General features: G+C 41.3%; 2 protein-coding genes and 1 long non-coding RNA gene across 3 annotated transcripts in view; 1 reads left to right on the forward strand and 2 right to left on the reverse strand.

The window, feature by feature from the left end:
• Positions 1 to 2985: 2985 nt before the first annotated feature.
• On the reverse strand, positions 2986 to 4669 carry LOC143268692 (uncharacterized). The gene is made up of 2 exons (XR_013044790.1): positions 4530 to 4669; positions 2986 to 3355 (listed from the first exon to the last, which is right to left on the reverse strand). It is a non-coding gene; the product is annotated as an uncharacterized LOC143268692 (long non-coding RNA).
• Lysmd3 (LysM domain containing 3) lies at positions 4543 to 14861 on the forward strand. Its single transcript, XM_076552020.1, has 3 exons — positions 4543 to 4681; positions 9571 to 9836; positions 12476 to 14861. Exons 2-3 carry the CDS (start codon positions 9582 to 9584, stop codon positions 13136 to 13138), a joined length of 918 nt encoding a protein of 305 aa, XP_076408135.1. The 5' UTR covers positions 4543 to 4681; positions 9571 to 9581; the 3' UTR covers positions 13139 to 14861.
• Positions 14862 to 18492: 3631 nt separating this feature from the next.
• Polr3g (RNA polymerase III subunit G) overlaps positions 18493 to 24442 on the reverse strand; it is a 34649-nt gene continuing 28699 nt past the window's right edge. The window contains exons 7-8 of the mRNA XM_006989819.4: positions 23780 to 23929; positions 18493 to 20895 (exon numbers count right to left, since the gene is read on the reverse strand). Of these exons, the coding sequence (XP_006989881.1) occupies positions 20809 to 20895; positions 23780 to 23929 (237 nt within the window). The 3' untranslated portion in view covers positions 18493 to 20808. The remainder of the gene's footprint in view (positions 20896 to 23779; positions 23930 to 24442) is intronic.

Here is a 24442-nt window from a genome sequence, read left to right on the forward strand (position 1 = left end):
AGAAGGAAAGGCAGGTTACAAATCAGAAAATTTAAGTAAAGTGGTTCAAAGTCCGTATAATTCAGTTCAAAAATCAGAATTGTATGCTATTCTGTTGGTATTAATGGATTTTTCAGAACCTCTCAACATAGTAACTGACTCTCAGTATGCTGAAAGAGTGGTGTTACATATTGAGACTGCAGAATTTATCCCTGATGCTTCAGAATTAACTTCACTATTTATTCAATTACAAGATACAATCAGGAAAAGGAATCATCCTGTATATATAACTCACATTCGATCCCATACTGGTCTGCCCGGCCCTCTAGCACAAGGCAATGAAGAGATTGATAAATTATTGATAGGAAATGTGCTGGAGGCCTCAGAATTTCATAAAAAACATCACGTTAATAGTAAAGGTTTAAAAAAGGATTTTTCCATAACCTGGCAACAAGCCAAAGAAATAATAAAGAAATGTCCTACTTGTTCCTTCTACAATCAGACGCCATTACCAGCAGGATGTAACCCAAAGGGTACTCAGAGAAATGAAATCTGGCAGATGGACGTGTTTCACTTTGCAGAATTTGGAAAATTGAAATATGTACACCACACTATCGATACTTATTCAGGATTTCAATGGGCAACTGCTTTGAGTTCTGAAAAAGCTGATTCTGTAATCACTCATTTGCTAGAAGTTATGGCCATCATGGGTATACCTGCACAAATCAAAACTGACAATGCTCCATCATATGTCTCTGTTAAAATGAAACAGTTTTTTGCTTATTACAATATAAAGCATATTACAGGCATACCACATAATCCTACAGGTCAAGCAGTTATAGAAAGATCAAACAGAACTCTAAAGGATATGTTAAATAAACAGAAATGGGTAACAAAAACCCCCAGAAATAGACTGCATAATGCTCTTCTAACTTTGAATTTTCTGAATGCCAATGAGAAAGGAACAACAGCTGCAGAGAGACATTGGATAATAGAAAAAACTACAGAATTAAATCAGCCTATATACTTTAAGGATGTGCTGACCTCAGAATGGAAACCAGGGTATGTATTACATTGGGGACGTGGTTTTGCTTTTGTTTCTACAGGAGAAGATAAGCTGTGGGTACCATCAAAATTGATAAAGGTTCGATTTGAACAAGAGAGACCTCTTAATTAGAGGAGGTGATAGTTCATCAACCAGCATGAACATCCAATTTAAACTAACTTGTATCAATAACACATGCCTTTTCATTTCATCAGATAATAACTTGCCAAAAAGGAACATCCCCAAAATTAGTCTTGGGGAAAGGTTTTTGTTTTTGTCTTTTAGGAGAATGAAGGTTAAGGAATCTGAAGAACACTGGACAAATGAGACAACTGAAGAAAAAGGACAAATCATCTATCCCAAGAAACATAGTGAAACGGTGTATGGGTATATATTATCTAAAAAAATTTTATGTCTTCCTAAATGTTTGTTTCTGCTTTTCTCTAAAGATTTAACACTATTGGTCTTCTAACAGTCCCAGTTCAATTAAAATTTAAAGCTGACTTTGGAGTTGGAGAATGGCTCTCTCCTTCTTTAAAATCAAGCATGTTGTTAAAAGGAAAATGCAAACTCCCTGTATCATGCCAGAATAAGAGCCATTTCTGCTATGGTACAGGACAAAAGCAAAATTAATTAAGGGACTATTCTATTACTAATCTCAACTCTTTGATTCTATTCTGATTCTTTAAACTTTTCTCAAAGTATAAATTTTATATCAAAATTTACAAGATATATATATATATATATATATATACATTTTAAACTTTGTTAAGATATGAATGGTCACATAGAGTACTAACTAATTCTAGAAAAAAGGCTAGCTGCATATATATGTTTTTGTGTTCGAGTCTCTTATCAGTTTTCTGCAGGAAATCACGGCCTGGCCTAACATCAACTGAAGTCTCCAGAAAGAAGATGGGGCCCCACAACAACAACAATTCCACGTGGACAATAATAATATCATTAAGCTGACAAACATCATCCACAGATCAGCTTTGAACTACAAGGTGCTCAGAGCAAATTTGAGATGACTAGCTGAGATGATCCAGTCTCAAAGACTACTTGAATAAGGACTTGAGATAAACCCTCAACTTTGGCATTATACACAGACTGGATAATGAAGGATATAGTTACCTCTCCTAGAATTTGACAATTAACCTAAAATTTTTCTTTCAGGATAAAGAAAACTTCGCCCATACCCAGCAGGAAGCAATTTTAAGAATACGACGCCCACATTCCCAAAGAGGTGGTGTGGGGCGGGTGGTTTTTTGGTCTTTTTAATGGGTTTTGGGTCTGGGATAATTTTCAGTATTTAGGGGGGTTGGTTACAAGTTATTGTCAAGGGTTAGGAAAAAGGCTAAGCAAAGGAGATTAGATTTAAAGTTCTTGTTTAAAAAAAAAAGAGAAAGAAAGAAAAGAAAAAGACAATTACTAGTTTTAAATACTTTACATTGGATTGAATTGTTTTATATTGTACACAAATTTGAAACTGATATTGTTAGAAAATGCTATATGTATATTTCTAATTGTATTTATTCCATCCATTTAACAATGTAATGCAAATTTCTGATCCTTGAATGTTATTATTATCAACTATTAGGATATAAAGAAATGAAAGCTAGTAGTTAGACATTATCATAGAACTTGTAGTCATATTAGATATGTTTTAAAAATTGAGCAGAGATGTTTTAGACAGGTCATCTTCAAACCCTTCAGAGATCTACAGAATATGGCATTTAAAATGTTTTAATAACTTAGAAAATTTTTCTTTTTTGAGACATGTCGGCTCCTGGCAGTACCAATCTACTTTAGAGAAAATATGGGCATTGAAGAAACTGCATATGGAGTCAACTTTCAGCCCTCCTCATTGGTTGTATCAATTTATACTCTATGCCACACAAGATTTACTCTGGCTCAACATTAATGTTAGTTACAAAAATACAAATTCCTAGAAACAAATGTACTTTCAACTACAGCATTTTAATGGAAAACATATCAGATGAGATCTGAAAAAACAAAGAATCCTTTTGGCCTTGTGGATTGCTGAGAACATCCTTTTTCCAAAGACAAATACTTGTTCCTACTGGCCAGCTTTTTGGAACTCAGCCAAAATTCATGGCTAACTGCTTCTTTTGTAGAGTCTAATAATAAAATGTATACATCGTGGCCTTTTTGTAAACAAATAAATTATTCAATTTTTGTTAGATGTAAATAATTGTTTAAAAGCTTTGCAGACATTTGTAGAATGTCTCTTCGAAGTGAACAGGTAGCAGTCCTGAAGAAATGCTTGGAATTCATTCCACCGCGCAGACTCTCCAAGGATTCCGTGGCCTATTGACATTAAAATAAGAAAAGTAACCTACGTGCAGAAAGAAGGTCTCATTCCATTAACATTCATGAGGGCGGAACAGCTGAAGCCCTACACATCAAGGACGAATATACCCTTTGTCTCCTGATGAGAAAATGTCTCCGTGATAGATGGTTACAGACAAGCGGTGTCACAGGGGCAACAGCGCACAGAACAGCTCCTGCAAACTTTTTGTGTGTGTGTGTGTGTGTGTTTTTTTTCTTTTCGGTTTTCTTTGCTTAGAGGTCTTTGTAGCATTGTTCAGCACAGTGCACAGTGCCCATCCCTTCAAATAAAAGGCGCTTATTGCAATGTAAGTAGAATCCCCAACCCTTGCAGAGACTACCCAGAAAACCGACCAACCAACCAAACAAACAAAAACCCCTTTGAAAAGGGTTTGGAACGCCGTCCCAAAGGCTTCATAAGGAATAGCTATTCAGACTGTAAAGAGAAGTGCGGTACATCCGGCGTTCAAGCAATGTGGAGTGTCTGTAGTCAACACAAAATACCAGGCACACCATTAAAATGCCGTACAGTCATTTGCATAGATACAAACATTTCATCTACCCCTTCAGTAAATTTGTGATAAAAATTAAGTCGGAAGACACGGGGTTCTTATGTCACTGGCATCAGATAGGGCAACAGTGACTACCAGTGACGCCCTGCTAATTTTCAAGTCCGAGTAGGTTAGTTACAAGTTGTTGACAACTTTGTCCCATTCAGTGAGTCGCTCCAGGGCAGACCCTTCCCGGGCTTGGCTCTAGATGCTCAGCGAGGGACCCAAGACTGCTCGCTGCCCTATGGGCTCACAGTTGGATTTTCTAAAACAGGAACGTTAACCCCGTGCTTGTGCTTTCTTCTGCCCCACCGGGAAGAAGATTCCAGATACCGAGCGAGAAGAAATGCACAGCGGCTCTCGGTCTGTCTTTCTCCGCTCGGGTGGCGGGCTGGGCTCGCCCGATGCGCGCGGTGATCCCACTGGGCTGGGAGCCCCACCCCCGGAGGGGCGGGGGCAGGAGGCGGGGCCTAAGCCAGGCCCCGCCCCCAGCGGCGTCGGCGCGCCTGCGCGCTGGCGTGGGCTTGCGGTTGGCCGCCCGGGCCCCGGGCTCCCCGCCCCCGCCCGCCCGCCCGCGCCCTCGCACCTCCGCCTCCTCTTACGCGATGACGCAGCGCAGGTTTGCGGACGTGGCGGCGGCTGTCGGTCCGGAAGGCGGCGACGGCGGCGACGGCGGCAGGAGCGCGCCCGGGACAGCCGAGAAGCCGGGGTCGGTCATGAGCTTCCCCGGGGCCGCGGCGGTGCTGGCGGACAGGTGACGGCGGCTGGGGGCGGGGCGGGGCGACGGCTGCCGGGGTCACCGCGGGGCGCTCCGCCAGCTCGAGGAGGACGCTCGCCTCTTGGTTCCGGGCGGCCCTTTCCCCGCCGGCCGGTCCCCACGGCGTCTGCTCCGTAGCGTCCCAGGCTGATGCTGCGACTTACAAATCAGAGATGCGGTCGGTAATCCGTGGAGGGGGCGACCGGAGGGGAAGGAGAAATAGAAATAAAGGCGTGCAATGGACGGGGAGGAAGTTTCGTAGTCGTCGCTTGGGCTTAGACTTGGCCCTGGTGGAGAGGACCGGGGTGATTCTGTCCCGAGTGCTGAACTGGGTTGTCTGTCCCCTAGGAGTCATCTGTCCCGCCCTGCCTAAGGTCAAGACCGAACACCCAGTAGCAGTTAGCATGTCGTACCTAGGGGTTTGCGAGCTCGCTTTCGGTTATAGGCTGAGCGGATGAAAACGTGCTCCCTTGTATCCGTTGATGATCACTTTCAGGCCGTTTGTCAGCATGCAACTTGTTCTAGTTCTACGAAGCCAGATTCCATAGAGAATTTAGAGAGGTGGAGAGAACCGAGCCCGATGACTCAGATACTCTGTACTTTCTAATCTTTAGTTGTTTGATCATGTTATTATCTGCCTGGGGCAAAGTTGTAGCTTGGCCCTTGGACTACAGACCAGCACAGCCAATTCTTGGTTAGTCAGATATGAATGTCCAGGTTGCTTATTCAGCTTCCCTTTCATTTTAGAGGAGGAGACTTAGTACGTGAAGATGCGAGCTTTCGATTCCTAGCTGGGAACCTATCGGGAGGAAAAAGATTGATGTCAATAAATTTTTGTCTCAACTGGCTTTTAGGCATCACTCAGTAAATTTCGCATAGCTGTACTGAGAATGTCAGGGACAGCGTGCCTAGGGCCACAGAACGACCTATGTATACATTGCTCTGTGTGGAATCTTTTCTGATCATGGTTGGCTTTTGACAACACGAAACAGGTTTTTCCCCAGGTAATACACGTTTGTATGCAAACAGCTTGCTTCTGATTGAGTCCACAAGACTGACAGACACTATTCCCTAGATTAAAGATGTGGGATGATTGTTGTTGTTGTTACTTTTTAAAGAAAAGACCTGGAGAAGTGTAAACAGAACTTGTCCTTGGAGAAACAGGCCTTACTGAGATGTGAAGTGTGGGCTTTCTTTAGTTTGGGGCTGTCAAATAGGGGTGTTAGTTTTTGGCAAGAAATAATGTAGCACCTGTGGGAGCAATCGAATCAAGTGAGTAATGTATAGAGCTATTAGTTACTAAGTATCTAAATAGAGACCTTAGAATTTTTAAAGCAATACAGTGTTGCTGTAAAGCAAGCCCAGAAACTGGATTTTAAGGGCTAGATTTAATTAATTGAAATCTTTCAAAACTCAGGTATGTTTTCACAGAGACTGTAAACTCTGTCATCTCTGGATTTGGGGTCAGTTGTTTTTGCTGTTCCTTCCCGCCCCCACCTCCACTTCGTTGCTTTTTTTTTAAAACTTGTTTCTCATCCATAGACTCCAAAACAGGAATACATCCTTCTAGACTTCATTTTGCATTCTAGGATTCCATGACATAACATTTAATGGTTTCTTCCTCTCCTGGGCACTCCTTTTCTATGCTTGCTGCAAGATCTGATCTTCACCAAGATAACACGATTGTGTAGTTGACATTAGATTTTGCTGTCTTAGAGGAATGCATTATAATTGGACCTGGTTTGCTTTCAGTTGCTGTGATAAAGACCATGAACAAAAGCAACCTGGGGAGGAGTTTCTTTGGCTTACACATCCCCATCACAGTCCATCATTGAGGGAAGCTAAGGCAGTTTACGGAAGAACGCTGTTGACTGACTTGATTTCCATAGCTTCCTCAGCCTGCTTTCCTTTTTTTTGGTTTTCGAGACAGGGTTTCGCTGTGTAGCTTTGCGCCTCTCCTGGAACTCACTTGGTAGCCCAGGTTGGCCTCGAACTCACAGAGATCCGCCTGGCTCTGCCTCCCAAGTGCTGGGATTAAAGGCATGCGCCACCACCGCCCGGCTCAGCCTGCTTTCTTACACATCCTAGGACCACCTGCCCAAGAATGGCACTACCCACAGTAGACTAGGCCCTCCCACATCTGTCATTAGCCCAGAAAATGCCCCACAGATTTATCTCCTGGCCAGTCTCATGAGGCATTTTCTCAACTGAAGTTTCCTTTTCTCAGATGACTCTAGTTTCTGTCTAATTGACAAAGAAAACTAACAGGCAAAACAGTCACACCCATCCCTGTGCCTAGCTCCTCTTGTCTTCCGTATCTTAGGGAATGGTACTATATTCAGGAATGGATGCTTCAAGTCTAAGATACATTGAAGTTTGAAAGCTTTTTGTTTGTTTGGTTGGTTGGTTTTTGTCTGTGAAAGCCTGTCTTATCATGTCTATCCTCGCTCACATGGATGATTAAATTGAGGCCAAGCTACTGTATGTGAAATTTGTTCTTTAGGATCTTGTGCTTGTTTCTTTTTAATGAGAGTTGGACCAAATTGATGAAGGCATGCTGATAGTGACTTTGGAAGTAAAGGAGAGATATTCATGAATATTGATGAATATTTCTTAGCCCAATTCTCAGTTGATTTTTTTTTTAAGTGTAAGTGAATATAAATGCCTAGAATCCATTTGTCTTTATGGGGTATAAACTGAATCAATGAAAACTTTAAGTTAAATAAAAGCTTTCAAAGAAACATCCCTGTTCAGGAGCAAACTTGTGACCTATAACCGTGAGTATAGACTATACTGTAATAAATATAAATACTGAGTTTAACATGGTCCAGAGCTTAAACTATATGTAATACATATAAATTGTGAATTTAACAAGATCCAGTGAGTTAGAAGTGCGGAGATATTTAATCCCATGTGAAATCAAATGTAGAACAAGAAATTTGAATTTATAGGAGTGTTGTGTCTATAAAACACATGTTTTGATTCCTTCAGAGCTACAAGTTGTAAACAGTTGAAAATTCTTAAGAAATTAAACAGAACTTTCTAATTTTCTTCATAGTAATAAAGTGAACTTAATGGTTTGATATAGAAAGTACAGTAATTTTTCTAATTTTTTTAAAGATTTATTTATTTATTATATATACAGTGTTCTGCCTGCATGTATCCCTGCATGCCAGAAGAGGGCACAATATCTCATAAGGATGGTTGTGAGCCACCATGTGGTTGCTGCGAATTGAACTCAGGACCTCTGGAAGAGCAGCCAATGCTCTTAACCGCTGGGCCATCTCTCCAGCCCAATTTTTCTAGTTTTGAATATAGTTACCCCATGTGTTTGTGATATGTGGTTCATTGACTCACTGCTTATTTTGTTTTTTAAATTTGACACTGAATCTCATCGTGTAGATAGACCAGCCTGGCCGTGGATTCATGGAGATATCTACCTGTCTTTGCTTTCCCATTGCTGGGATGAAAGGTGTGTGTCACCACACCCAGACATCACAGCTTCTTTAAACAGGCTCTCAACCCACATCCGGGGTCACACATCTGAATGTGGGGTTACAAAAACTCTGACAAAAGTAAAAGGGTTCTGAGAGCAGAAGAGCCAAAAATCATTGAGAATCAGGCAGTCAGGTACCTGGGGTATTCCTGACAGCCCTCAGCCCTGAGCTCCGCCTCTGCAGCCGGTTCTGCACATGCGCACTTGTATGCCATCAGATCACATGATGCTGACCAAGCGCTCTCAGGAAAAAGTTCCCCACTCCATGGAAACAGAATGCCTCCATTATAAAACAAGGATGTTTCACATTTTCTACTTCATGTCTCAGCATATAGGTGTCAAATTAATATATTTTTGGATAGTAATTACTATGTTTAGTTGAAAAAATTGCTTTTAGAGTACCGGCAAAGTGACTTAGTGTATAAAGGTCCTTGCTGCCACCCCTGGTGAACTGAGATCGATCCCCAGAACCCACATGGTGGAAGGAGAGAACCAGGTACCCGGAGTTGTCCTCTGACCTCTACTCATGGCAGCACACACTCCATAAACAAATTAACTAATTAATAAAAAAAAAGGATTTCTGTTAGGGTTGTTGACGGGTTTTATGAGAAAGTGTTAAATGAATTTGAGATTTTGAACAATTTCTGAAGTGGCCATAAATATCTGGCATTTTGTGTTCACATTTGAGTAAAATAGCATTCTAAGCATTGGCAACTCTAAATCATTTCATTGATTAACTCTGAAAAATGTTGAAAATTATCTGTGTTGTACAGTACCAAAAATTCGGACAAGATTGATTGTTTCATGTATTTTTTTTTATATCATGGATTTGGAGGTCAGAGGACAATTTGTGAACATTGGTTCTTTCCTTCTACTGTGTGGGTCTTGTGGGTCACAGAGATGAATTTAGGTGGTCAGGCTTGGCAGCAACCACTGCGCCATCTCAGGGGCACAAGGCAGTTTGAATTTGGATAGAGAAAGGAACAAGCACAAGAACATCGCAATATTCAGGTCTACTTTTGTCTTTAGTAAATGGCAAAATTACATGTGTACCAAATAATGGTTTTAAAATGAAATTCCTCTTGATTATTGTCTGTAAATGTTTGTATTGTACACCTGTGGTGTATACCTATAAACCTGGGATTGTGTAGAGTGTCTCGGTGAACAGGAGTCCTGAGCGGAGCGTGTAAGCGTGTGTTAGCTGATCCCTTCCCATGCTGTCTCCACTGGCAGCTTGTTGGATGCACTGCCACAGTTACGGAACTTGAACCTCAGTTTACCACGTAACTAAAAACAATGATTATTTGAAAGATTAGTATTTAGACTAAGATGCGTGTAAATAATGAAATGGGTCCGTGACATTCCAAGGTCTTGTCTTCTCTTCCTCCAGATTATAACATCATGGCGGGGAGGAACCAGAATCGAACTGTCTCTCTCCCAGGAACTCAGGCCAGCGGCCAGCTACATACCTTTGGGAATTGTACAGACAGTGACCTGTTGGAAGAAGATGCTGAAGTGTATGAACTTCGGTCCAGAGGAAGGGAGAAGGTTCGAAGAAGTACATCGAGAGACAGGCTTGATGACATCATTCTGCTAACAAAAGACATACAGGAAGGAGACACTCTGAATGCAGTAGCCCTTCAGTACTGTTGTACGGTAAGAGTTAATTTAATTTAGTTTGGCATAATGGAGTCCAGAATAGATGATTTGTTCATGAGCCCAACCAGAATTGAAGTCATTCTTGTCTTTTCAGCTTCCTTCCTTTTCTTTTTCCTCATTTTTTTTTCTTTGTACAGAGATCTTTCATGCCTGTGGACATGACCTTTTTAACATTTTAAGTGACTGCTTGAATTTCTGCTAATTCAGTCTGTCATGATTGTGTGTCTCTGTACCTTCTTTTTATGCTTGTAATTACCTATATAGATAAGTATTTAGGGACTGATAAAGGATTTTGTATTTTTTTTAAATTGGCATAGAATGTGAATTATTCTGCATCTTGCATTTTTCGTATCTTGGATATCCTTTATAACCTTATAGACAGACTTCATTGGCAGCTAGAAGAGGGTATTGTCTCCCCTGGAGCTGGAGTTACAGGTGGTTGTGAGCTGCCCAGAGGGGTGCCGGAAACCAAACCCAGGTCCTGTGCAAGAGCAGCATTTAACCCCTCAGCTGCCTACAGCCCTGTTTTAGTTTAACAGATAACATGAGAGCTCTTTTTTTGTTTGTTCGTTTGTTTTTTTCAAGACAAGGTTTCTTTGTGAGCTTTGGAGCCTGTCCTGGAACCAAGCTGGCCTTGAGCTCACAGAGATCCACCTGCCTCTGTGCTGGGATTAAAGGTGTGTGCCACCACTATCCGGCAAGAGTTCTTTTTAATAAAGTGAAATTCTATATCATTCTTTGTTCTCCTTGTTTAATGTTTCCATCTAGAATTTTTCATAATATAAAATATTTTTATACTTGAAATCTCTTTACTGGTGACTTGTCATACTACTCTACAGTAAGAAAGCACATTTTATACATTTGCTATGTCAGTGTATATGTATGTAGTATGTATGTATGTATGTATGTTTAAATAGGATTAAAAAAACCCAAATTCTTTGGCCGTGAGGTCCTATGTTATATTTTTTTCAGCTATAGTATGTCCAAGTAAATTATAGCTTTAGATTTAAAGATTAATGAGGTTGTTTATTGGCATATTTTTGATGAGGTAGAGAGATGGGCACTTGGCTTTTCCTGCAGAGTCACTAAGGACCAACACAGGGATGCTGACAGCTGATGACTTACTTACACAGCAGAGAAGTCACTGGCCCTGTGGGGAGAGTGGGTCGCTCATGGTGCTCCCTTGTGATGAACGCTCAGCCTGCAGAGAAACGTTAGCTTACAAATCAACTTACCATTGCTTATATGTCAGTCGTTATTGCTATATTGAAAATATGCTTCTTACAAAACAGTGATGAGGAGAATGAAAGATCTGGGGCTGAAATCCTAAATGTGTCCAAGTTGGTTAGTGTAACCCAGGAAACATTATTCGAAATATTTAGAGAAGTAGCCTAGAGTCTTAGATGCTGATTCAGAGTCCCTAGTAGTTCTTAGTAAAGCAAGAGAGATTAAAATGGGGTGAGGTCATGTTTGCCCCGAGTCTTCACCTGCTTTAAGACAAAATGGGCTAAAGTAGACAGGTAGCAAGTCCTCCAGTCTCTCACCTCCTAGTTAGTCTATAGTTTTCTACCGCAATCATCCAAAAATACAAGAGAATTTGTCCAAGTACAGATGCTAATCTGATTCTGATCACTGCTCCCTGGTAAACGCTCATCTTGACCGACACTGAAGACTTGAGTCTCCTGCTACGTAATATTCAGTAAAAGCTGACATCGTGTGACAGACACAGTGTAGATCGCTACTCAAGTACTCTTGATGTGTGTGAACCCATTGGTGTTCACACCAGCCTTCTAAGGCAGGGAGTGTCACTCTACACTTTACAGGTATGGAAATGGAGGTGAAGGCTGCTCACCCTCAAACACACGGCTAGAAAGCGGCAGCTGTGCTTCACAGATGTGTCCTCGACCCCCCTGTGACCCTGCCATCCTGACCACTCTTTCTCGGTTCCCTTATGTATCCCTCAAATGTTGGCATTGTGCAGGGCACTCTCCTCTGTTTTCCCTTAGAACATTTTCTAGTGACTGTCCAGCTCTCACATCCTCCCATTTGAGTGTCAGGCATCTGGCTTCACCTCTGTTGAACATCATTCACATCTCAGGCACTAAAAGCCACTGTGTCTAAAATCTGTGTGCACACTGCTGACTAGTGGTAAACAGAGGTCTTTATTATATCTGGTGCGGCTTTTTCCTACTGAGGGAAAACTAGAATCATGGTGCATTGTAGTGTTGATGGCATTTTAGTTTTGCTAACATATCGTTCTTTTAACTGGTAAGTTAGTGTGCTGATACTCCAATTTCATTAGTACCAGTCATTGTTTATTCACAAATTGCTTGCCAACATACATTACCCATGGTAAATTTGTATGATGTACAAAGTAGAAGAACAAAATATCTGAGCATTAACTGGAGTTACTGCGATCCGGGTAACAATACACAGTTGTGGAGATTTTCTAACACTGGATAAATTTAGTGCCTAGAATTCTCATATACAAGGAAATTTAAAATCTGGGTGTGGTGCCAGTACTAATAGTAAGAAGGAAATTCAACTATTTTCCCTCCAAAGTAAGTGAGTGGATGAAGGTTTTGTGTAGTTTTAGAATTCAGTTGAATGTTGCATTTTTTCTCTTTTTTTTGCAGGTAGCAGATATCAAAAGAGTTAACAATCTCATCAGTGATCAAGATTTTTTTGCCCTTAGGTCTATCAAAATTCCAGTTAAAAAGTTTAGTTCTTTGACTGAAACTCTTCATCCTCTGAAAGGAAGACAAGGTTTGCATCCTCCACCCGTCGCATGTGCTCCAGAGCGGGAAGCTGTGGCCCCCGGTGCCTGTCTGCCTTCCACTGAGTCAGCCGGCCGTTTCCTGGAAGAAGTGGACCGAGACATAGAGCAGATAGGGAAGTGCACCGATACCAAGAGGGAGAACCTGAGCGAGGTGGTGTCTGCCTTAACAGCACGGCAGAGCCGCTTCGAACCGGATAGCAGAAGCGCTCACAGAAAGGACCCGTACTACGGAGCAGACTGGGGAATTGGTTGGTGGACAGCTGTGGTGATAATGCTGATAGTGGGTATAATAACACCAGTATTTTATTTGCTCTATTATGAAATTTTAGCGAAAGTGGATGTTAGTCATCATTCAACAGTGGGCTCTTCACATTTGCATCCAGGACTCACACCTCCGTCACAGCACAGAGAAATGGAAAATGGAATTGCTCCAACAAAAGGAATACATGTTAATCAACAAGATGACCACAACCTATATAGGCAAGATCCGCAATCACCTGCTGCTCCACACAGAACGTAGCAGTGAGCTCTGATCAGTGTTGATGAGCATGTATGCCTATGGATATGGCGGTTCACAGATGGCCAACAGCTGCTTCGACGTCAGCATCTAGGGACATCGAAGATGCTCTGTTTTCACCTTGCTAGGAACCACTAAGCCTTTTACAAATGGATTGTCTGTAACACACACATGCTTCTTTATATTGAGACTGGTCAGAATACATCTGCTGTATCAGTTCTTAAAGCAGAAATTAATTTACATGTATGTTTAAGAATTCTAACGTGTTAGCTGGGCGGTGGTGGCGCACGCCTTTAATCCCAGCACTCGGGAGGCAGAGCCAGGTGGATCTCTTTGAGTTCGAGGCCAGCCTGGGCTACCAAGTGAGTTCCAGGAAAGGCGCAAAGCTACACAGAGAAACCCTGTCTCGAAAAACAAAACAAAACAAAAAAAAAACAAAAAAAAAAAAAAAAAAGAATTCTAACGTGCAAAATGCTGTCATTTTTCTTATTCAGGATTAGTTGTGATTAAATTTATTTTTTGAAAAATTATTTTTTATTTTAAGGTTGTTCATGTCAAGATTTTCAAATGCTTAGCAGCTGAAGAAAATTTGCTACCATACCACCAAAATACTGGTTTTGATTCTAAAATTATACCAAGTACTTAACACTCAATTTTGAAACTTTTTTTTTTTTTTTTTTTCTTTCGAGACAGGGTTTCTCTGTGTAGTTTTGGTGCCTGCCCTGGATCTCGCTCTGTAGACCAGGCTGACTCTGTCTCCCAAGTGATCTGCCTGGCTCTGTCTCCTCAGTGCTGGGATTAAAGTCTTGCACCACCATCGCCTGGTTTCAGTTTTGAAACTTTAAAAACATGTTTTATCATGTGCTATGAAAGCAGATGTAGAAACAGATATGGAAACGTAATTTATAATTTCTGTAATAGAGGCTAACAAATAGATTAAATATTTTAAGACCCAAAATAATGTCTTAGGGTTGGGAACTTAACATTGGACCACAAGGACAAGACCTAGTCCATAAAAAAGGAAAGCTTTATGAGGAGCCCTCCAGCCTCACTTTCACTTATCATTTAAAGTAAAATACTTGTATCTGATATTTGGAAGCACTTTGATGAAGTGTTATTCAGAAAGGTATATTCAGCAAATTCCTCTTTACATACTGTGACTAATCACTGCTGTTACAAATAGTAACATGCCTTAATTACACTTCCTGCCTTACAATGTTACTTTACTGTGAGCTCACACACACTTTACAATTGGAGTTGAAATATTGTCAGATTTCCTTCCATAGGCTGTCATTCCATAGGCTGTGTAACTTTTGTCTTCTCTTAAACACAAGTAAACATGGAGTAGCAGATTTGTACTATCTGCCTCTCGTGTCTTGCAGAGAAAAAAATGAGTGAACAGGACTTTGACATTAGCAGTAAACAGATTGCTGTATTTGGTGGCCCCTTGACCTCTGCTTTTCAAAAGAAATGTCCTGTTTAGATGATCTAAATGCACCTAATATGCACTATCAAACTGAGGAACACAGGCCAAAGTGTGAATTAGTCAAAAGGGCTTAATAGTGACATTTTCTAAGTCTGCTGTGAGACAACCAGTTTGGCTAAGAAGCATTTGTATACTGATTTCAGTGTTTAATTTTAAATATGTGTTTTTAAAATATCAGTACAGGTGGTAGAATTGGGATTGCATGTTTTCTGTATAATAAACTGCACACCTTAAAATATATCACCTCTTTCTGGACATTATTTCCTAAATCGATGTTTCAGCTTTTTAAGCATTTTGTATATCAAATTCTAATCCTGATACAAGGAATTATTAATACACATTTATTATATTTGAGGTTTGTATACTTTGAGAAGAAAAAGCACTACAAAAAGACACAGAAGTCAGTCATTTTATTAAAGCCCTACATATATCAGAGAAGTTGAGAAAATTACCTTTAAAGTATTTAATAATAGGAAAATTGTAGTGAATCAATTCCCTTCATATATCTTAGTTAAAATAATTTTTAATTGTTTTAACAGCCATGTGCATTTTGAAATGAGCATGATCTGTAAATATGCTCAGTGTTAACACAGCCAGTTTACATAATATTTATTAAGCCTGCTGAAAAAAATCAAATGAAGACTTGAGGGCAGTACAGGTGACATAACCTTTGAAGGACTTTGTTTACATCAAACAAAATTAGAGTTGGTGTTTTTTTTTCCCGGTTTTATTTGGAATTGTAATCAAGGGTTTGATAACTTATGTTTAAAGGAGGAGGTATACCTGTTGGTTAAAATCATTTCTATATTGAGCATCCTTTTTGAGGGAAATACATCCTTAGGAAACAACCACACAATTTCCTTTCCCTATGTATTTTAGAGTTACTAATCAAATATAATTTCGTAGATTTTTGAAAATCTATTAACTATGCATTTGCAAATGTATGCAAAGCTTTGGCATCTGCAAACCAGTGTATTCTAGACAACACAAGCACAACTGTCATTGTTGGATACTATGGATCATGTTCAAGCCCTTACTTGAATTTGCTTTGAGGCTTTAATTTTTGTGTGTGTATTTGTGTGTGTGTACTTGTGTGTATGCAGTTATAAACATAACAGAAGTGGTCATAGTCATTGATACTAGCTCACTTAAAAATTTGGAATTGCAAGTAAAGAAAGACCTGATATTAGGACACATTCTTGACTTGTTAAAGACTAGTTAGATGTGGTTGAGTTTGTTTTGAACCAATGGATACCTACTTAAATATCATCACTGTCCTTTCAACAAAGCAAAGTTATGGTCTGCTGGCCATGTTATGGATTAGGAAGGAACATGCATTCTCAAGTTTTTTTTTCCAGTGGAGTTTGGTTGTTAAAAGCTTTTTTCTGGACTAAGCTTTTTGGCAGTGAGATCTAACATCTCACTGGAAAGATGAAGGCTGTGGTTAGAAGTAGAAGTGGAGATCCAGTCTCAGCGTGTTAGAATTAGGGTTACTTAAACACTGCATTATCATGGGACTCTTTCTGATTTTGAATTACAACATTGTTGCTCAGGAAATCAGTATTTTTTTCTAAGTATGTGCATATTGCACTGTTAGATCATAGAAATATATGATGTTTTATTTAATTCATTTTATGTATGCAAAAGCTATAAATCTTTTGTATAATGTATTTTATATAATTGCAAATGTATTAAACCATTGTTAGCATGTACATCTGTAAAACTGGTTTTTAAACTTTTTGCCTTGTTTTTCATATTTTAAGGATATGCAAAAATATTAATAAAGTTTCTATTTTATTAATTTGAAAATGGAAGTTGTTGAATGTAATTGAATAAAGCAAACATTTAATTTTCTTCTTTCAAGCTACTGGAAGTACATTTTTTTCACATTAGTTCTTTAAGAGTTTCAAGTTTTGTATGTGTTTTGTTCATATTTACACACACTCCTAACTTTTCCCTGATCCACCTCTTCCCTGTGCACCCAACTTTGTGTCCTTTAATACACACACACACACACACACACACACACACACACACACACACATTAAGACCAGTGGTTGACTTGCCAACGAGATACATTCTGACAGAAACTAACTTTTCTCTGGGCTGCTATCATTCACCGTTTGCTTCATGGCTAGAGGTAAGATTGTGTGGTCCACTTCCCTTGCCTGCTGGGATTTGATCTGGCTTGGGCCTGCACACATCCTGTACATGATGTCCCAATAGCTCACACCTGTAGCCACACTGCTCTGTCCAGATGTTTCCAAGTCGTCACCTACAGTCTCTGGCTGCTGGAATCTTTCCACCTTCTTACTTGTAGCACGAGTCCTAATTGGTCTTAAAAATGAAAGCCTGGAGTCAGCTGTGGTGTAAGGGCTGAAAGATCAGAGACAAAAGAGCAAGCCACAGCCACCACCACCTTGCCAACTCCTCAACCTGAAAGAGTGAGCTCCTGTCTCCTCCCACCTTATGTTCCTCCCTCTGCCCAGCTGAGGAGTTGGCGAGGTGGTGGCTGTGGCTTGCTCTGTTGATCTTTCAGCATTTACCCCTGTAGCTGACTCTGGGATTTTATTACCAAGACAAATTAGGATTCATGCTACACTTCCTCAATGATCCCTTAGGAGGAGGGTGTGTGCCATATAGTCTCTTAGTATCTGCCCCTTGGCCAGTTAATCATCATTTACTGCAAATAGCTTTCTCAGATGAGTTTTCAGAGTCACTAGGAGTCAGTTTAATATTCTACCTATTTATAAGCGTAATAGTAGGTTCTCCCTTAGGACCTCTGACATGTCTTCACAGTAGGTTTTTGGCACAAAAATGATACCAAGTGTGAGTTTCATCTAATGGAACAGGGCTTAAATCTTAACTAGAAAGTGGTTGTTTATTTCCATGATGTTTGTGCCATTATTTCACTAATGGACATGTCCTGCCACGGCAAATCTTTGGTGTAGTTAGTGGAGTTGACAGCTGGGTGTAAACTCAAATTGCCACACATTTATGTGTTCAGATTTCTCACTTGTTACAGTCAAAGTCCACTGAACTATTTGTAGAACACAAAACAACAAGTGTTAGATAAAGGGCGATGGAGAATTGAGTTCCTGGTGAATAAGACTTGGTAAGTCCAGGCCATGCTCATAGAGCTGAGTCAGTCTCATGTGATGCTCTATATGTAAATTACATTTTTTTTTATATAAAACAAAAAAACGCTTTTCAAGAATATAAATCTTCGGGACTCAGGAGATGGCTCAGTCAGGAAAGTGCTTGCTGCACAGGTGTGGGGCCTGAGTTCAGATTCCCGCACTTGAGTAAAAAGGCACACCTGTGATCCTAGTGCAGGGGAGGCCCAGACAAGATCCCTTGGGCTTGCTGGCCAGACAATCAGTGCGGATTGGTGATTCCCTCCAAATGAAGAGTAATAGAGGAAGACTCTACCTAGCCTTTGGTCTGTGAACACATTCGAACACTTAGATACATATGTAGACCAGGCTGGCCTCGAACTCAGAGATCCACCTGCCTCTGCCTCCTGAGTGCTGGGATTAAAGGTGAGCGCCACCACCGCCCAGCTGTCTTTCAATTTTAAAGCGACTTGACCTTGAAGTTGTGCTTACAATTCCTCTGACACTTGTCACTAAAGGGGTGGATGGAAAGATGGCCAGCAATCCTCTGATGCTTTGGTATCTTCCAGCAACACTGTTCAAGAAAACAGTGAGCGCATGCTCCCTGCCAACGTCAGGGCAAGAGTTTTCTTTTGATGCATGTGGTGGGGGTTTGTTCATCAACCATCCCTGCTAAATAAATGATGTTTCTTTAGCAGAGAAAAATCAGAATTAACTAGTTTTCTTTACCAAACAAATGTTCACTGTAAACCATCTTAGTATTAAGGCCAAAATTTTATTTTTTAAACTTTATATGTGTAAACAGATACAGAAAAACCAGCATTGTAGCAACTAGTTTTATTTGTTAAGATAATGTTAAAGATATTTTAGCCAACCAGTCCAGTCCCAGGAAGTACTTTAACTATTATAAAGTAATTTCACAGTCTCAGAGCTTAAGCCAAGAAAACCATTTATGCTAGTCAAGCAACCTGAAATCAGCATGTTTTAAGTTGCAAACCGATCTTTCAAAGGGGGATGGACATCCTTGAAGGAGATGCCAGGTGCCCAGAGTAAGTCCTGTCTCACAGGGTTTCCCGCCCCTCGGCAGGAACACAGCCGTGAAGACGAGCTGGAAACTAGGGAGGAGCTACTGTCAATGCATCTCCCTGATTTGAACAGTTATCTGTAGATGTGTAATGAAGGAAGGAAACAAGTATCAAACAGAGCATCTGTGAACTACATGTTTGGCTCCGGTGCCCAGTGTAAGGGAATAAAGTACCTGTTATTCCGACATAACAGCATTTGCCATAACTACTAAAAACTTCATGCAAGTTTCCCAGCACATTGGAGTTTTAAAGACTTTTCATGTTTCCACTTAGAACCGCAAAACATTTTTTTATAAGCTCCTGGGAACCGATGTAAGTCACATGTGTTCAGCACAGCACTATGCAGACAAGACATGGGCCATCACACCCATCTGGAAGTATCTGAAGAAGCAGTGCCATCGAAAGTGGTCCTTCTCCTGAGAAAGGAATGTTGGAATCTCTCCAGACTGTACAAATTAACTAAAGTTTCTAACACAGATACAAGATCGGAAAATCGAATTATAACTTAACAGTCCACAGTACAGTTGTTTACAGGATAAAAATCAGATTTAAGACATGATTGTTTCTGTAAGGTAAAAGATGGCATATTTGTAAATTCTGGTTAGTGTTTAAAGAATTTTTATAGGAAACTTTACAAGTGGAGAAACTAAGGCACACAAACTCAAGCTCAATTTCAAGGTTATCTTGATCCTGAGGGAAAAAGCAGGGCTTTAGTTTCCGGGTCAGAAGGTAGGAAATGACAATCTTCCCAAAGGGGAGAAGAGGTTCTTCCCCCTTAAGTAGATAATTTTAAATATATTAGTTTTGAAATGTATAATATGCATTTCCTTAAATCTTTGGCATGTTAAAAGTCCTTAGAGGTTGAAGGGTTCTGGATATTTTCTCCTGCAAAATATAAAACTGCAGGGGAGCTGGGCGGTGGTGGTGCACGTCTTTAATCCCAGCACTCGGGAGGTGGATCTATCTCTGTGAGTTTGAGGCCAGCCTGGTCTACAAAGTGAGTTCAAGGACAGCCAGGACTGTTACACAGAGAAACCCCGTCTCAAAAAAACAAAGAACAAAAAACCCAAAAAACTGCAGGGGAGTCACCTGTAAGTTAAAACAAGAAGAATCAATTGTAATTTCAAAATGACCTGAGTTCATTTCCCATGATTCTATTATTGACTTGAAGTTTCTGAATCTTGTGGAATGTAACCAAGGGCACCGCCCTTCACCATATTCACAAACATCATTTTATCATGAAGTTTATACAACCAGGACTTATTTCCACTTACATAAAGTGGAGAATTAAACAGTATGTCTTAGTTATTTTTTTCCCATAAACCCAACAAACTGAAGATGTCAAACTTAATACAGTGGAATGATTAATTCACACACTGTAAGGCATGGAGTGATCCCCAAAGCCAAGCATTTTACAACCTTCCATCCATGTGAAAGCCTCTGTTTTGGCTGAGATGTAAACTGAAAGTTATTTCATCGCTATCACTATTTCGACGTGTTTCTTACCACCCAGCCCTCGTCCCGAGTCTGCACTTGTTAAGAACTCAGGTGAGTCTATGCAGTCACAGCGTGATAATACAGAACATATCAGGTAAGAGATTATTTCCAGTTTGTTTTTAAAGTGCTCCACGTGCAGTATCAATAGAAATCCACCATGACTAGTAACAGCTTTACCAAAGGCCAGCAGGTAAGCAAGAGTGATCTTTTTCAAGTATGAACACACAGAGTGATGCTAAAACTCTTCAGGCACGTTCAAGTCCAAATAAAGACCAAAGAACCCTGCAACTCCACTACATATTCAGAGGGGGGGTGGAGGTGCTGGGGTAAGGTCTCGTGTGTAAACGCAAAGTGCTTCTGAAGAGCTTGGTAAGACTTTGTCAAATGAAACACTGAACAACAGAAAATACGGACTTAATCCTTATCAGAAATAAAGTAAGCCGATCCAAATGCTTGAAGCTGTATGAACAAGAGAGAGAAAGTCCATGGCTAGTAGGTCGCTTCATCCATGTTATCATCACTGTCTGCACCGAAATCATCTCCATCTTCGAAGTAGGAGTTAATGTAGTCATTTTCCTAAGAGAAAAGATATATTCCTTAGTCAATAAAGTGAATTAGCAACATTTAAGAATACAATACAAAAATAACATCCCATTAATTTATAAATACCAAATTGAAGTGAAAAAGGAAAACAGAGAAGACTTGAATAGGAAGCCTTTACTTGTGAGTGCTCTCCTTTTAAAAAGCAGTTTTCTCACTTTTCTACTTCTGCCTCTCTCTTCAAGTACCCTTTTCACAGTGCTCAGGTGCAAACCAGCCCAGAGAACAGACAGGGCCAGGCTTCTATCCCAGCAGGGCTGTCCGGGACAGCAGCGTCCCAGCAGGACTGTCCCGGGCAGCAGCGTCCCAGCAGGACTGTCCTGGGCAGCACCGTCCCAGCAGGGCGGTCCCGGGCAGCAGCGTCCCAGCAGGACTGTCCCGGGCAGCACCGTCCCAGCAGGGCTGTCCGGGGCAGCAGCGTCCCAGCAGGACTGTCCGGGGCAGCAGCATCCCAGCAGGACTGTCCGGGGCAGCAGCAGCGTCCCAGCAGGACTGTCCGGGGCAGCAGCGTCCCAGCAGGGCTGTCCGGGGCAGCAGCGTCCCAGCAGGACTGTCCCGGGCAGCAGCATCCTAGCAGCACTCCTTGGTGGAGCGATTTAGGCTTTTAGGAGCTGAAACACTGATCATTTATTCCACCAAGGGAAAATAGGTTTCTTGGTGGTCAACAGTCTTGACATTGCATCAGAACCAGTGCAATGGCAACAACAGAGGGACTTTCATTTCCTATCAAAATACAATCTCCTTCCAACCCCAACCTCTGGGAAACCACATTACATTCTTCTACATTCCTCTCAGCTTCTGGCAATGGTTCAGTTTTAGCCGAGTAAGGCTACCATGCCGGGAAGTGAGTCAATAGATATGTGTGCCTTCTATCAAAACTTCACAAATCCATTTGAACACAGATGAAGATGTCTCAGCCAGGTGCAGTGTGTGGGTTCTATACGGATTGTAATAAAGATTTTTATCAAGAAACTTTAAACGTGGCTAGATACTGGATCGTATGGAGTGCAATGATCCTGTGATGCTAAAGAACCCTTAAGTTTGTGTCCACACTGAGATACTTAGGGATTAAACGAACAGGACAGTGCTAAGGGCTTGCTTTACTATGACCCAGGGTAGACTGGGGGATGGAAGGACAGGGAGGGTGGACAGACAGGGATCTGCTGTACATATGAAAAAAACAATCACTGGAAGATTAGCTATGCAGTGAAGGAGGACGGTGGCTCATACCTGTAATCCCTGAGAGGACCGAAGGGAAGAGCTGCAGACTTCAAGGCCAGCCTGGGCTACATATATAGTGAGACCCTCTCTCAATCCTGACCCTACCCAAAATCTCCACATCTCTACGATTTACAGTGGAAACAGATGGCAATCTCAAAAGAAAGCTTTCCAAATACCAGCTTCATCTTACAGGTTTTCTTTTTAAATATCTAGAATGTATATGTATATTTGTATATTTTATAATACTTTGTCTTCCCTAAATCCTGCAAGTCTATCCCTTTGTAGTGCCATGAAGTTGTCCTAGCTTCTGATACCAAGAATTCCACAAATGTCCAGACACCAAGCTGAAGCCTGAGGCCTTTGTACCAGGGGCGGGCTGACGGGCAGAGCATGCAAATGAAGCCAGCTAGTAAACCAGGCCTTGGCTCCCTGTGTATAAGAAAATATAAGCAAATGAACTCACACACAAAGATAGGAAGAGAAACCCACCCTGGCATTCCCAATCAAGCAAGCAGCACTTGTCTTTTAGAGATGAGTGCTTATTCTAAGTATGTTTAGTGACTCAAATGTTCACTGAGATGTTAGCAATCTTGATGCAGGAAAGTTTTGGAGAGCCTGCTGAGACCAACGGCTGGAGTGGTCTCTAGATCTTACAAGTTATCTTACTTTGTTGTGGGACACAGGGGTTCAGGCTGGCCTTGAACTCCTGATCCTCTTGACTCCCGCTCCCAAATACTGAAATTAGGAGCACCTGCCTGGTTTGTGCTGTACAGCATCCTGTTCTATACCACAGAATTATTCACTGTATTATAACTATTGCCTTTCTTGTTTGTCTCCTCTGTAGAATAATCTCCATGAGGGGAGAGTCATCTCTTATCCTCATAGTCTCGTGGTCAAGCAGAAATCAAGCATACACTTCAAAGTCAAAAATCACTGTATGCTAAGCAACAAAGAAACAGGAGCCAGTTGATGTGAAGTAACTATGGGCAAGGACACCAGCAACCGGAGAGGTTCAATACATTAAATACAGAGTCCCGAAGAACGCTGATACTCAAAAGAGTAGAAAGAAGAAAATGACAGATAGCACAAAAAGAGGCAAGAAACAAGAAAAACGAGACGCACTGTATCTAACAATGAACCGAAGCAACCAAGCTTACCAACACTTGGGCAGCCTTCACACTGCTTCTGTCCCCGGGAACTTGGGAATTTGAGACATGATGGCCCTGCAGGGATTTCCTTCTAGACGCATGTGCCTAAGCCTTAAAGGTACCTCAACTGCTATCTTACACGTTATGTTGGTGAGTATGAACGGCACTACTATTCTCATCAGTTTTCTTGATTCCTTACCTGCAAAAACTGTCGATCGAGTTACTTTTATCTCCTGGTTTGAATTTGGTACTATTATCCTCATACACCAGGCCCCCGATGCCAGCGGTAAGGATGTCTGTCTGTGTCTACAAACTTGGGTTTCTGTTTTGTGACAGGGTCTTACCATGCAGCCCCAGCTCCTCAAGCCCCTCCCGCCTCATTCTTGGGTTTGCTAGGATTACGGGCGTGGTTTTGTTTGCTGACTGACATTACAGACCACAGATAATCTCTGAGGTCAGTTAGCAGCTCTCCTACGGTCCTCAGACTTTACCTCCTCTTGTTCCTCTTCATCATACTCCTCTTGCTCTGCGTCGTCATCATCGTCGTCGTCACCATCGCCATCTTTGTTCTTCTCTTTGCTCCCTTCCTTCTCTTCATTTTCTTCATCCGATCTCTCACCGTCCCCTCTCTGTTCTAATTCCTGGTGAAGTGAGATCCATTAATTCCCATGGGGACAATTATTCTCTGACGTACACACCCAGCAGCCCAAAAAGAAGAGTTATGGATCATTTTAGATCAATGAACATGCCCGCCAGCCTCCCACCTCGGACACGGAGCGTGCTCAGGGAGAGGTCAGCCACCACGCTGTCACGGCCCTGCCCATTCTTCAACTTTGTTCCTTAATCACTGGGCCTTGCAGACCTGGGGTTAGAATTCTAATCCACAATGCTTTCCTGTCGTGATTCCTATCCTCCCTCCTCCTAGAATGTGTACATGATTAGTTTATCCCCTTTCCATCTCCTTTGTCTTCCACTACTTCCCATGCCCAAGAATTTCTGCTTCAGGATACATCTGGAAGGCTGTGAACGGGGAATTAAAATACACGTCACTGAAGACACCAGCCGATATGAGCAATTCTAGAAATAAGGAACAGAAATGGAGTTGGGAAGCCTTAACTGCGGGATGGTTCTTGAAAAGTCACCAGGCTGCCACC

This window comes from Peromyscus maniculatus, chromosome 15 (assembly GCF_049852395.1).
Source record: "Peromyscus maniculatus bairdii isolate BWxNUB_F1_BW_parent chromosome 15, HU_Pman_BW_mat_3.1, whole genome shotgun sequence".
Lineage (NCBI taxonomy): Eukaryota > Metazoa > Chordata > Mammalia > Rodentia > Cricetidae > Peromyscus > Peromyscus maniculatus.